The sequence below is a fragment of the Rhipicephalus sanguineus genome, chromosome 4 (assembly GCF_013339695.2).
Source record: "Rhipicephalus sanguineus isolate Rsan-2018 chromosome 4, BIME_Rsan_1.4, whole genome shotgun sequence".
Lineage (NCBI taxonomy): Eukaryota > Metazoa > Arthropoda > Arachnida > Ixodida > Ixodidae > Rhipicephalus > Rhipicephalus sanguineus.
The window spans coordinates 66064382-66079272 of NC_051179.1; the positions used below are offsets into that span (position 1 = coordinate 66064382).

Here is a 14891-nt window from a genome sequence, read left to right on the forward strand (position 1 = left end):
TCAGCGCTTTGTTTGATAAAATCGCATAGTCCTATAAAAGCTATATCACTTATCTAGTAACATCATATGAACACTTGGGGATCCGATATGTTGATGTACTGGGCATAGAGATCATGCGAGTGATGACTCATACATCATAAAATGTGTTTATATTTAGGATCTCCACTGTGTTCGTATGGGATTACTGGATATAGGCATATAAATTTACTTCTTCTCTTTGATCGGGCAGTACTCTTTTTTCAATATGTAAGCTCAAGCTTGGAGCACGCTGCTCGAATGTCCAACAAATAACCTGACGTAGCACCTGTACTGGTTTAAAATGTATAAAGCTCAGCTTTCCTGCTCAAAGGAAAGCTGCAGACCGATTGTACATCGTGTTGCCCTTTTCGGTTCTCACAAGAGCCAGTGACCTTACGGTGGCTCCACAACGCGGTGACTGAATTTTAACCTTACTTTATGCATTGCGTTCTAATGTACAGGCTTGTGTACTGAAGAACTTGTACTCATTTTACTGTGCCGATGTTATCGCGCTTAGCATGAAGCACGCAGGTGAGCTTGTTCACGGTATACCACTTACTTTCAACATCTTTGGAATGTGACTTAGTGGAGGCGTGCATCTGGTCTACCACAGCCATGACGATGGGTGCCATGATGGACGTGGACGCAGTGTTGGGAATCCACATGGATAATGACATGGTGACTAGCATAAATCCAAGAAGAAGCCTGAAAAGGCAAATACGGGAAAGGTATATGCACAGTGAAATCGAGAGAATTATTTGTTGCATTTATTTGTACACTGTTGTTACAATGCTATATTCTTCAATAAAATAAAGGTACGCAACGATGTGTTGGCGCATATCCTTTAATTCAGTTAAACCAGTAATCAAGTTTTGTACAGGCTGTATTTCAGTGAACGTGGAAAGAACACAAGTGTTACTGGTGCTAAGTAAGTGAAAAATATATTGACGCTGTTCGTTTAGTATAGCGTTTTCTCAAGTCGCATTTGCAGAAAAGGAGTTGCTTTTTGTCTATAATCATCACAATTAGGCGGCTTTATCTCCGGAGCATTCATACCTGAGATTACTTGTCCCAATGGCGAGTAAAGACCGGAGGGCTATTCTCTTGTGCAGGTTGCTTGTTTCAACGGCTCCGGCCATGACTAGAGAACACAGCAACACAAGCCCGATCTCCTGCACGAGGTCAGATCACGACAGAGATACAGAGATGTCAACTGACAGCGTGCAGCACCAATATAAATAAACAATTATACATATATATATATATATATATATATATATATATATATATATAATATATATATATATATATATATGTATATGTATATATATATATATATATATATATATATATATATATATATGGGTCATTCCATATCAAGTGTACCTGGTCGTTTTTTGATAATCTCCAAATCTCCAATCTCGCTGAAAGAAATCACGTTGTTACACCTTCATATGGAAAGCAATTATTGCAGCATACTTTTTTGGGAAAAAAATTTCTGGGCCCTAGGGGGCGCTTTAAACTTTGCGCTCGGAAGTCAATCTGTGTCGTCCGAAATAATTTGAATAAAATTATTGCTGCGCGCCATTACTAACGCACATTTATTTTCTTATTCTTAATGCATTGGTCTTTTATGACTATGATAGTAGTTTCTTCATCTTTGCATGAATTGACATTATTTTTCAGCGTGAAGAAACATTGCGAAAAGCAGCATTTTTAGGAATTTTTTAAAAAAGCACAGTTTTTTTCGTGAGAAATATAAGCACAATATCAGCATAACAGGCACCTATACTAACGATAAAAAATACTGCTTCGGCAAACGGAGCTGAAACCTCGTGCCTAAATTTCCGCAAAGTTTAAAAAAATTACAATTTTACCCACATTTCGCCGTCATTTTTGCAATGTAGCGGTCTGAGTAAAAATCTGAGCTATAAACCATTTTATTGTTCAATTTGGTAATAACTTATACAAAAAGTTTCAAAAGAGTAGATTTTGTTGTAAGCGAGAAATAAATTTTTGAACTTAACAACCACATGCCTGCGCTAAGCTTCTTTTTGTGTCGCCTTCACCTCACAACACGTCGGCGCCGGGTCAGAGTGGCTGCCCTTTCGCCGTCGCCCTATTGACTCAAACGCTCTATTGACTGCTGGAACTATGCCTGGCAACGACACGGACGACATCCGCACTTCTAGCGTGAAAAACGTGGAGCAGAAAGCAAGCAGCTCGAAGCGTACCGCGGCAGACGCGGAAAGCTGAAAGCAGACGAAGCGGCGCACCGTTGTCATGGCAACCACTCCTCCGTCGCTGCTTGGCCACGTCGCTCTGCGGCAGCCGGCAACGGCGAGCTGCCGTGCCGCTAGTGTGAGCGGCCCATGACGGACAGCTCTATGACTTGCATTATTCGCAGCACGCTAGCCTGGGCGACGGCGAAAGGGCCGCTACTCCAACCCGGCGCCGACGTGTTGTGAGGTGAAGGCGACACAAAAAGAAGCTTAGCGCAGGCATGTGGTTGTTAAGTTCAAAAATTTTTTTCTCGCTTAAAACAAAATCTACTCTTTTGAAACTTTTGGTATAAGTTATTAACAAATTGAACAATAAGATGGTTTATAGCTCAGATTTTTACTCAGACCGCTACATTGCCAAAATGACGGCGAAATGTGGGTAAAATTATAATTTTTTCAAACTTTGCTGAAATTTAGGCACAATGTCTCAGCTGCGTTTGCCGAAGCAGTATTTTTTGTCGTTAGTGTAGGTCCCTGTTATGCTGATATTGTGCTTATATTTCTCACGAAAAAAACTGTGCTTTTTTAAAAAATTCCTAAAAATGCTGCTTTTCGCAATGTTTCCTCACGCAGAAAAATAATGTAAATTCATGCAAACATGAACAAACTATCATAGTCATGAAAGACCAATGTATTACGAATAAGAAAATAAATGTGCGTTAGTAATGCCGCGCAGCAATAATTTTATTCAAATTATTTCGCACGACACAGATTGACTTCCGAGCGCAAAGTTTAAAGCGCCCCCTAGGCCCCAGATATTTTTTTCCCAAAAAACGATGCTGCAATAATTGCTTGCCACGTGAAGGTGTAACAACGTGATTTTTTTCAGCGAGGTTGGAGATTATCAAAAAAGCGACCAGGTACACTTGATATGGAATGACCCATATATATATATAATATATATATATATATATATATATATATATATATATATAAATATATATATATATATATATATATATATAAATATATATATATATATATATATATAATATATATATATATATATATATATATATATATATATATATCCTCCTGAGACCTGAGCAAATTTGTGGCCACACAGGTGAAATCAAAAGACATTTTTAGAATGCACACACATGCTGTATTAAACCAGAAAAAATTCCGTCTATACGGCAAACAGTTTTTGCACAGCAGTGTGTGCATTATAATGCACACTGGGTCTCAATGCACGGAAAACGAACAACACTCGCCTATAACGAAATTTTACATTTGCTCGCAAAAAGCACGCCTATTTGTTGTGAAACTGCCTGGAGAAGTTTCGCGCAGATGTGATGTGAAGAACGATGTTGCACGTGTTGCACCAGAACTTTGTGCGCTGAGCATAGGCGTGCGCAGGGTTCCCCATCATGGGGGTGAAGGTTCATCGCAGCACCCTCCCCCCCAAGTCAATGTACGAGGCAGATTTTGCACCCCCCCCCCACCTCTTAGGTGACTAGGGAGGTCAGTGTATGGGGCAGATATTGCGCCCCCCCTCTTAGGTGACTAGAGGGAGGCGGTCGACCCCCTGCCCCCCCCCCTCCCTCCCGTGCGCATGCCTATTGCGCTGAGAATATCCTGGGTCTCGGCACCTCGAGGAGGATCCCTAGTTCCCAAGCTCTGAAATGTGGCTTGCTTGCGCAGTTCTTGCTCAGAAGGCATGGGCCCGACCTTGGCTTTCAGCAGCTTCCGTGGTGGCTCATTAGGGAGCTTTCGAATAGCGTACGCAAAGCTTTGCGTTGGCTTTTGGCGCAACTGCGCATGCGTCGTACGTTTCCGCTTGCGATCTCCGGTTAGGTGACGGAAATAGCGAGCCGCAAACGCTACCCTAACTTAGCGTGCGCTATTCAAAAACTGCCTATTGTCAAATTCTGCACCACACCTGTCTTCCGGCAACAGGTAATGGGGAAGGGACAGCCTCATCGTATGAGAATTCTATTTCCGAGGTGTCGTTGCTGGTCATTGACTCAAGAACACGTTTCTTTATCACTTATTCCTAGTTGAAACAACGCCAAAGCTTAATGCCAACGAGCAACGAAGCGCATGAGATTGTCAAACATACGCAGGAAAAAGCACCCATTGAGACCGAGTGTGCATTATAATGCACATTTGAAGAAAACAGCTTGTGATAACAAAAATACTCGCCCATAGGGTTACATGACGTGCGGAAATTATCCCTAAACCCTTCCTAAGTAGATTCAAACAACTATTAAGAAATATGACCCGATGATTATTGAGCAATTTGTGAATTACTTGGACGCCGTGAGCAGAACGTCGAAGACGAGAATGACGCCATGTTTCAAAGCGGGAAAACGGAGCTTCCATTGTAGTATGCTTTCTGTCTTGCTGACCAGATGGCACCACATGATGGAGCATGCGACTGCACTAAGAATGTTGGCTCTAATAGTGGCGCGAATTTCGAAAACTGGGAAAAAACAAATGTGCATTTTAATGCACGCGGGGTCTGAAGAGGATATATATATATATATATATATATATGTGTGTGTGTGTGTGTGTGCGTGCGTGCGTGCGTGCGTGCGTGCGTGTGTGTGTGTGTGTGTGTGTGTGTGTGTGTGTGTGTGTGGTGTGTGTGTGTGTGTGTGTGTGTGTGTGTTGAAGGTTCCGAACCTTCAAGCTGCATTTCACCGCTTTTCGCCCTGGGTAAAACCCAACTATCATATACGTTGGAAATAAACCTTCTTGCTTCTTGAAAAAAAAATGTTGACTGACAAACATTTCTCAGTAAAATTGTAGAAACACAGGCGTTTCTTCCATGAGCAAGAACCTTCTAACACCCAACAATGTATTTTTATGCTTTCAGAATGCATACATGTTTACAGTGCTTTCGCAATGCAAAAGTAGCAATGCGATGCAAAAAAGAAAAGGTAGACTTTCTGCAACGAATAAATTAGTGCAAAAGGAAGAGAATATACACTGTCCGTGCGTGCTCAGACACATCTGTAGAGCACACAACCAGCAGCCACTGAGGCAAGTCAGTTTTGGCGATGACGTCTGTGCGTGCTTCTGGGCAACGCTCTTGACATCTGGCTGAGCATTCTCCTCATTCTGTTCAATTGACTTGTTAAATCGAAAGGTTGGCTGCGACGTGGCGGAATCCAAATATAGAATGCTTTTAACTGCGGAGCAGTTTAAGTGACCGCCCTGTCGTCGTCCTATGTCTTGCATTGGCTTTACGCTGGTCCCACGTTTGACACACATAAGCCGAGCAGGCAGCTTCGTTTGGAAAGCCAGCGCTTGCTTACCCGTGAACATCAGCGTCGCCGAAGGGCTAATTCATCTGTCCGACCCATCGAAGCGACATAAAAAGGACAGCGTCGGGAGTTAGACACAGATCTACGGAGGATAGATACGGAGGCGAAACGCCTGCGCCTGTAGTTTCACGCTCCGCGCTCGGAGCAGCAAACAGTAGAAACAACAGTAAGAAGAACAGAAAATAAAAAATTCCTGAAGAAATCAGATAACTGCATGAAAAAAAAAACAGAAAAGGATGGAAAATATCACATAATTACACGAAAAGAACAGAAAAGAACAGAGAAGACCAGATGGACACGACAGAAGAAGGCAAAATAACAGAAAAAAGCAGATAAACACGGCATAAACACAAGGCAAACACAGGCGAACCCATGCTCCGCAGTTTGTACAGCCTTCGCTTGGAATGGAACCGGAGTTGATATGTTTATCTTCTCGGGGCTGACACGGTAAGTATGCAAATTCAAGGTGTCAGGTGCCTGAGCGTACTCACATTCAGGTAAAAAGTGGCCACTTTACTGGAAGGCACGATCCCGAAGAACGGGAACAGGAACACCGGCATGAGTGAAGTGGCAGCCAGAGGCACGACTTCCGCCGACCAGTAGAAGGCCATCCAGAGCAGGATGTAGGCGCACCAACCGGCCTGAGTATAGTACAGGGAAGCGACAGGGAATGGGCAAGCTGTTATGATTCTCGCAACTTCTCTTGTGCACTTGCGGGATGATACAGCGCAAGTATACAAACACGCATGGATGAGACCCGCGGTGTGGAACTTATTAGTGGCAAGAGCACCGAGCCCCCTACCAGACACCTAAGTCAAGGAATAGGGTCACCTCCGTTTTTTCTTTTGTCATGAAACTTACCCACAAACTTAAACTAAGAAACTTCTCAGCTGGTTACAAAATTCACTCGCTCCCCGCGTTTATAGAAGTATTGCGCACGTGCAATTTGCTTAAGGAAACTTAAAGCACACTCGACGCTAGGTTAGCAGGTGAGTTGTCACGCTGTTATAGAAACTCAAGAACGCGGGTTCCCTTCCTGCGGCCACGGCGGCCGCATTTCGACGGGAGCGAACGGCAAGAACATCCGTGTACCTAGATTTAGGCGCAAATTAAAGAACCCCAGGTGGTCAAAATGGTTCCGCGATCCGCCGCATACGAACCATTGTAATTGTATCATAATCACAGCGTGTATCCCAATCTTATGGTGGTTTTCGCGCGTCCGATAATTAATTAGAATGATAGGTAAACGGTAATTAATTTCGGGGCATTACATGCACGAACCGTTAAAAGCGTCGTTGTTCAACTTGGTATTATTACAACTTTCAAGGTTTTCCGCGCGGCTATACCTAAGCACACGAGCGTTTCTGCATTTCGTTGTGATCGAAATTCAACCAGCATGGTCGGGATCGAACCCTCGACCATCTGCTAAACGTCATAGCCACTGGGCTTCCACAGCGAATATTGAAGATATTCTAGTGTCAGGTACCAGGTTTCTTTTTTAAATTTTGGAGCTCATTCAATGCACGGCTTCTTTAACGCTCACTTTACTTTTCTACAGGTTTCTTTTCTGTGGCAGACCTTGCCATCGGAACAGTACACACACCCCAAACTTTCGATAATTACAGACGTAGTTGTTTTACCTGTGTATTACGAACTGAGCAGCTGCCACAAGGTTTCACGTATCATATAGATAATTTACAAATTCATTAATGTTATTTCCGTGCAAAGAATGCCGAATTTTACTTTGTTTCGTTCATTTCTTAGTACCAGTGCTCAGGGAACAACACGCACACGCAAGGTCCAGTCACGAACGACATAACAGAAAAGCAACAAGCTGCTTGTATTTCGCTTCTGTTCAGTAACCTCGCATTGTCCTATTAATTTTTTTTTTTGGCACGTGCAGCTAGCTACCTTACTGCCACGTAAGATGTTCAGTACGCCTCACACTACGTGCTTGCCAAGAACTTGTCGTCTTGTATTTGCACGCCGGCATGGAATACGTGGCCTCTAGAGAACGCATAACCGAAATATTTGTTCACAACCACGTGTTGAGTTGGCGAGACACTGCTACTACATTAACATGGCGGACAATATGCTATAAATCGACTTTTGCTCTGCATAATTAGATAATGAGCGCGGCTTCTTTACTTGGCTTCAAAATGAAGGACTGCTACACACTTCTTCGCATGAGATGTTAATGGTTTGAATATCTTGCGACTTTGCTGAAGCTTAGAGCGATATGCATTAACGCTATCGCCAATGTATGTACGAAATCTTCGATGCCAGACAAGAAATCAACGGGCTCCTTATTGCGCAAAAACTGTCTAGACATCTAAAGAGTTGTGGATTTACTCAGAGTAGCAAAAGGCGAGCAACTTAGAGGTGTATTCTTCAAGGCTCTCCGGCTTATCTCGCGTCTGGTTGATAAGGAGTGAGTACCTGTGGATGAATACAACTTGAGGATGGAAAAAAAATCGCTTCCGGCAATATAATAAAAAGGCGCATACAGAACATGCTGGGTACACTGTTACGCTCACTTCTTTCTATATTTATTTATTCTTGCACGTTACTAACAACCTTTAGGTTACGATCAAGGTGACAGTCAAGGTTGTGTCAGTCACCTTGACTGTCACCTTGACTATCACCTAAAAAAGTGCGGCAGAAAGTGTCAAAGAGAAAAGTGCAGGCAGACGATGTGAAGCGGTAGTCATTAACAAAGCCAGGGGCAGCGTTTGCGATTGGTTTTGTCATTGGAAAATGTTACGTCCAGTTATACGACCTCCCTTGCTAATGCAAGGGTGTCAGAAGAAACCGACAAATGAATATGTGCGACATCACTTTTGGCATTGTCTGTTGCACACAGCTGTAATGCTACGAACAGTTGTTGTGTTGAACAACAACAACAACAAAACAAATACGTCTGGTCTCCGTTCTTTAATACAAACCCGGTTGTCAATGATCGACACATTTTCTGTATATCTAAATATTTCATGAGGCCGCTCAGCGCAGCCGTAGCCAGCGCACCGGGTCAGCGTTTTAATGACGTTCCAAAAGTTTAGCACATTATACAAGCCAAATTATGAGTATATAAGAGCCCGGTAACGTCCTACAGCTATTGCTGTAGCGTAGCATGAATTCCTATAGAACGCTTTTTTTTTCAAATTTTTGAACACTACGGTTGCTGGAATCTGAGGTCGAATTCACAAAGCTGTTCATTGGTAAGTGCGGTTTACCAATGGCTGAGAGATACATCTCCAGGATCAGGATTGGCAGGAAATTCGCCTTAAGAATAATTCCAGCGTAAGAGATTTGTTGAATACATGTCCAGCATTTTCATTTTTTTGGACGACCTGCGCAAAACGCCCTTACGCTATAATTGGCCCAATGAGGATGAGATAAGCAATTACTGCTGCTGCATATATTATTAGCCAAGACGGCCAGCCAACGTAGCTGAAAGTACATATGAACCATTAAGAAATCTTGTGAATTTAGTCCTGTGCAGATTCGCAAACAGCGTTCGCCTTTATTTTTTTCCCTTCTTTCTTCACAGCGTTGTACACTCCATCGTTAAACAAATGCCTGCCGGGGTGTTTCACTTGGGGTTCGGTTGCAGAGGGCTAGGCAGTGTGTTGTTCACTGCTTCAAGCGCGGTGGAGGATGCGCTACGTAGTACACGGAAGCGAGAACATGGACAGAGCCAAACATTCTCGCACTCTAGCACACTTGCTGCCACTTTCATCTTAATAAATCACACAGAAGGGCATTGATACTTCTGACGTGCTTATGAAGACGCTTCTGGCATGTCGTCTCTACCCACCCCAACAACAACTGACGTCATCACATACTGGGGCTCTCGCAAGACTGTCATAGTTTAAATAACGCAAGTTTGGGCATTCTCTTATTCCATTTCAGCATCTTGCGCACAATATAAGCAAGAACAGAGTGAAAGACAGGCGCCGGTCTTAATTGGTTTTCGGTTTGTCTTTGTCTTGTATTGTGCGCTAGATGCTGAAATGTCACATTTTGCTAAAAGCTGGTGTTTCTTAAGAAACGCTTGCAAATATTGCTCGTAAACGTACTGTCATCAGTGCTCAACGACGGACATAAGCAGCCACACTCCGTTATAAGCACTGCAATCAACATGGTACTAAATTAATAACGCTGTTCTACGCAAGAATGCTGCTCGACACAGTAGCGCGAAGCTGTTCCCATTTACTTGAGCTACCTATACACTGCATAGGCACTGCATAGACGCAACACTGGCGTCGCGGTTGCGGTGAGAAGGGACGCTTATGCCCAAGTTAATGACGACGGAGGGGAAAAAGAGTGATAACGCAGGACATCTTTCCAGCGAAGAAAGCCTATGGACCGTCCTTGGGATGACAAAGTGGACGGTTGTTTAGCTACAGCTTGGCGTGTGCCTTATATGGCACGTTGTAAAAGGAAGCCAAGTGACTCGGAGACCCAGTGTCTTGCGACGCACTCGTCGCAGTAATTGCGGGAGTGGAGAACGAGGTGACCGCGTGCACTAGAGATGCGAGCATTTCGTTTGGCGCCGAAACGGGGCGAGAGCGACGAGTGCGACTTAAGGATAATGACTTGCGCAGGTTTCTTCGACGCGTGCCTGACGTAAATGCCAATCGCTGTGGCAGGCAAACAGTGGCACCTGTAGCGAACAACAGCGTCTTCTGGACATGACGCAGCTTTTCAGGCGGCCTATATCGTCGAGTTGCTGATTGGAAGCATGGCTCGGTGATACGTAACCACTCTCTATATGGAGTTAGAGGTGACATCGAAATTATGCCCTGAAGTCATTCACCATTCAGCCACTTTCTTTTCGACACTTGTCAACGCTGCATCGCGGATATGTGATTGCAGAGAGCGGCCACGGTTGCCTAAATACGCTATCATGGATATAAGTATCTCCTCTCTTACGAAGCATATTAAAATAACGCTTTGTGCTTCCATTGCCCGGATCTGGGGCCACATTCTCGGTCAGATTGTCTTCGTATAATATAGGCTGATCTCGAAAATGTGATAAAAATGAGGCCAATCAAGGACATTATATATCGATCTGTCACGTGGTTCTGGAAATGACCAGTGCCACAAAAATTTAGGTAACCGCTCACATAAATTTTTGGCGATGGATATGCACTATCTTCTGCGAATTCTGCTTGGTAAAGGGTCGGTAGCGTGTACAAGAAGTGGTTGTGGCCCTGAGGCCCGATATCCGAGATAGGTGTTTTACTTCATCTGTACGCAACAGAATGTTCCTTACGAGTAAGGTTAACAGGGGAAAGCGACTAGGTGTTGTGAGTTTGACTGATTAGCATTAATCTGGGAAAATAAGCTTACTGATGGCGAAAACGCATTCGTATCAGCGATGGGCCCTTGAGACAGCTCGTAGCTGGCATCAAGACATAAATACTTCGGATTATCTGAACACTTTCCTGTTGTTTATATTGGGTCGCCAGAAAGATTCTTTGGACTTGTCAATAAATGCGCTTAGCCAGTGGCGGATCTAGAGGGGGTCGCTGGTGTCATGACTCCCCTCCCCCCCTTTCCTAATTTTTGAATGCACACCCCCAAAAATAGGACCTGTCAGGTCCTCCCGTACTTGAGGCTGCTACTTCCCAATAACAACTCCCCCCTCTCCCCCCCCCCCCCCACCCCGGTCTTCTCGGGAAAATCCTGTATCCGCCGTTGAGCTTAGTGAAGGTAATGCCACATTCCTTTTGCAATAAATGAAGCATTCATGCTGAAGCATTCATGGCTTGCGTATGCCTACCAGTCATTATGACGACGTCTTGTCGGCTGTACTTTAAAATATCGTCACGTATACTGCAAAGTGAAAGCATAAGACCAAGAGCGTCAGCGAGGCCTACGATCCATAGACGCATACTAGTTTATGATGGGAATCGTTGCGCAGACAGTCGGACGAAGACAATAAAAAAAACGATGTGGACATAAAGAGCGCAACTAGTAAGCATTAGTTGTCGTCTGACTTTCCTAATGTAGAACCGAGTGATATCGCGTGGGAGCATTTTCAGCGATTGGCAAGGACGTGTTGACCAAGATTTACAAGAATGATATACGAAAAAAAAAAACAGAAAAAGGTGTGTCGGAGGCGGGTCCTCATTAAATGGAGAGCAGAAGTGGTACCAACCTTTCCTCCGATGCATGCTGCCACTGGAAGGAGGAGGAGCGGAACACATATGATGTACACGAGACGCCAGAACTGCTTGAGTACGCCGAACGCTGCCCGCATCTTTCGACCGGCCCTGGCTGAAAGGGAAACGATCCAGTAAACAAAAGTATCTCGAAAAGGGGACGCCATTCACGCAACGACAGTGGCTCAAATTGGAGATTTTGCCTTCATAAATTCCCGGCTACTTTGCAGACACATTCGCGCTGATGCGTGCTGCCGCGAGGGTTACAGAAAAGAACGCCACCTCCTTGTTCAAGAACGACTTCAAACTAAAGCTATGTTCTCAAAACGCAAGCATTCGAAAGACCATTCTGGCATAAAATATGTATGTATGTATGTATGTATGTATGTATGTATGTATGTATGTATGTATGTATGTATGTATGTATGTATGTATGTATGTATTTATGTATGTATGTATGTATGTATGTATGTATGTATGTATGTATGTATGTATGTATGTATGTATGTATGTATGTATGTATGTATGTATGTATGTATGTATGTATGTATGTATGTATGTATGTATGTATGTATGTATGTATGTATGTATGTATGTATGTACAAATATTAAAACCACTGATATGGGCGCTGCTAACAAATTGCCATTGCCTGTGTGGGAGTGCTTGCTAAATGGTTGTCCAGAAATATAAATCTAGTCAAGTAGATTATAAGGCTGTCCGGGAAATTAGTAGGCCGGAAAAGTACTTTATTAAGGCGAAAGCCTTAGATGCCTCATGCAACGCGAACAGCGATCGTCGGCATCAACACAAACCCAAATGGAATTAAAAAAATCAACAAAGAAGCAAAAAAAAAAAAACCGGCACATCTTGTGGCTCCATGCATCATAAAGGGCGACTAGCGTCCACTAAAGCACTACAAAAGTGAAGTGAAGCTCCTCAAAAGAGAACCTAAGAGCTTAACTATTAGGCTCGTTTCCGCATCTTGGTAACGGGAAGGATTAAAATCTTGACACAGCCCTGCAATTGCTTAACGATATGGAGATGAAGCATCACAAATTCGAAGCGCAGCTGAGCATGTTCGCAACACTCTTGCCATATCTCACCTTATATTCATATCACTGGCTTATGTTTAGTCAAATAATTTAATCATCTCACCAGCTATACCTTCGTTGTGCATAACTTCAGAGCTCGAGTTTTTATTAGACTTGGTAACTTGCACTGTCTTCATGTGATATCCCATTCCTTTTCTCTTCAAAAGGACAATGATTTACGTTAAATGGCGGCTGTTCATGGTCTGCTTCCTTTTTTTTTTCGAAAGTCTGCCCTTAGGCATATTTATTCAGAAATACACATATAAATTTGCTTCGTGTATGAAGTCCAGTAACGAGCGGTGGTGAGGTCCACTAATCCAGCGGTCAAGGTCGGGTGGTCGGCCAGGCCTGAGGCCTGTTGCACGTAGGTGACGACGACGGCTTAATTGTAGACCCGTGCATGTCCACAATAGGTGTGTGACAGTTACATCGCTGATTGGAGCGTCGCAAAATGGGCACGATGTACCATACGGGCCGCGGTACTTCTGCGCCCAAAGGGTGGTCACGGATGGGGTAAGTGCAACCCCAACACGAAGCCTCCGCAACGTAACCTCCTCTCGGCGGGTTAAACCACCAGGGAGGTCTGACCCACACGGAGGTATAAGAGCTCGTGTGGTACGTCGGAGGCTTTCTTTTTCCCGTAGCATCTGTCCTTGAGCGTCCTCAGGAAAATGCGGTAGTGGGTGTGGTGTGACTTGTGGGTGGGTTGCCAAATCAGCTTTGACAAGGTCCGGCAAAGCGGCCCGAGGCACCCACTGAACACGTATCCGCACAGATGCGGAGGCAGCAAGATGGTGAATACTATCCGAGAGTGACGTAGACCGATACACTCGTCGTATATCGTGGATAGCTTGCGTCGAGTCCGTACGAATGATGAGCTGAGAGCATCTGTCAGGTATAAGAAAAGGTATCAGTGCTGCCAATCCGTCACCTATGGCAGCCAGCTCAGCAAGGTGAGCCGGTGGTGCGGGATCCGCAAAATACGAGCATGTCTGGCAAACCTCTGGTATTGATGGACATACAAGAGCGGTGTGAATGGTGGTGCCACTCACACTGGCATCAGTATAGGCGACGAGAGTGGCGGTATCTTGGTGATCGGCACGAAGCAAACGGGAAACTTGGGCGTTCGCCTGGCGTGGAACCGGGTTGTAAAGGCGACCAAGAGGTTTGTTTTCAGTGAGTTGCATTTTGGTCCACGGGGCAATAATGCTCGTCTCTGAAGGGGAATGGTGAACTTCTTGGCTCATGTACCGCGCCAATGCAGCAACCGAACAGAACGTTGATGGCTTGAGGTTGCGCGCACAGCGACGCTGGTGTACTAACTCGTCAATGGTATTTAGTTGGGACTCCTGCTGCAGTACTGTTAACGGAGTGATACGTGGCAGTCCAGTTATGGCCCGCATGGCTTCGTGGTTAATCGCCTCTAGACGTGCGCACTCTGCTTCCTAATTTCCTAGTTTTTACTTGCCAAAACTACGATATGATTATGAGGCATGCCGTAGTCTAAGGCTCCGGAAATTTTGATCATCTGGTGTTCTTTAATGAGCACTGACATCGCACAGAACAGGAGCCTCTAGCATTTCGCTTCCTTCCCAATGCGACCGCCGCGGCAGGGATCGAACCCGCTACCTTGGGTCAGCAGCCGAGCATCTCCATCTCTTCCTCGTTTCTTGGTACACAACGCAAAAAGAAGCCATGTTCTTCCTGTTCTTACGCATCACTTGGCACAATAGCTCAGTGGTGATGTCTGAGTATGCGGGAACCCGAGCTTCAACCCAGGCCACTACAGTCGCTTCCCAATTTGGTCTACATGCACAAATTCCAGCAGGCTTTCATCCACGTGCAATTTTCAGCATCTGTGAAGTCGCAGGAGACTTTTCTCTTAAGTTCAAATTAGAAACTCATAAGATCTTTCGGAAAACCGTCTTTGCATTAGTGCATTTGCCCTAACCTAACGATCGAAACTCTTTCAAGCCAAATCTGTCATGTTATCGAACTTGGCGAGGAAACGGCCTGATGACGCCTGTCACATTTTGACGTTATGCGACTTAGCTGAG

At 44.5% G+C, this 14891-nt stretch overlaps 1 protein-coding gene across 3 annotated transcripts in view; it reads right to left on the reverse strand.

Moving 5' to 3' along the window:
* Window positions 1–14891, reverse strand: part of LOC119390155 (solute carrier family 13 member 5-like) — a 117343-nt gene that overhangs the window by 20537 nt on the left and 81915 nt on the right. The window contains exons 2-5 of one of the 3 annotated variants that reach the window (XM_037657718.2): window positions 11739–11857; window positions 6064–6213; window positions 1075–1190; window positions 578–723 (exon numbers count right to left, since the gene is read on the reverse strand). In XM_037657718.2, coding sequence (XP_037513646.1) covers window positions 578–723; window positions 1075–1190; window positions 6064–6213; window positions 11739–11857 — 531 coding nt within the window. The remainder of the gene's footprint in view (window positions 1–577; window positions 724–1074; window positions 1191–6063; window positions 6214–11738; window positions 11858–14891) is intronic. The other 2 variants (XM_049414679.1, XM_049414680.1) reach the window with 2 other exon arrangements.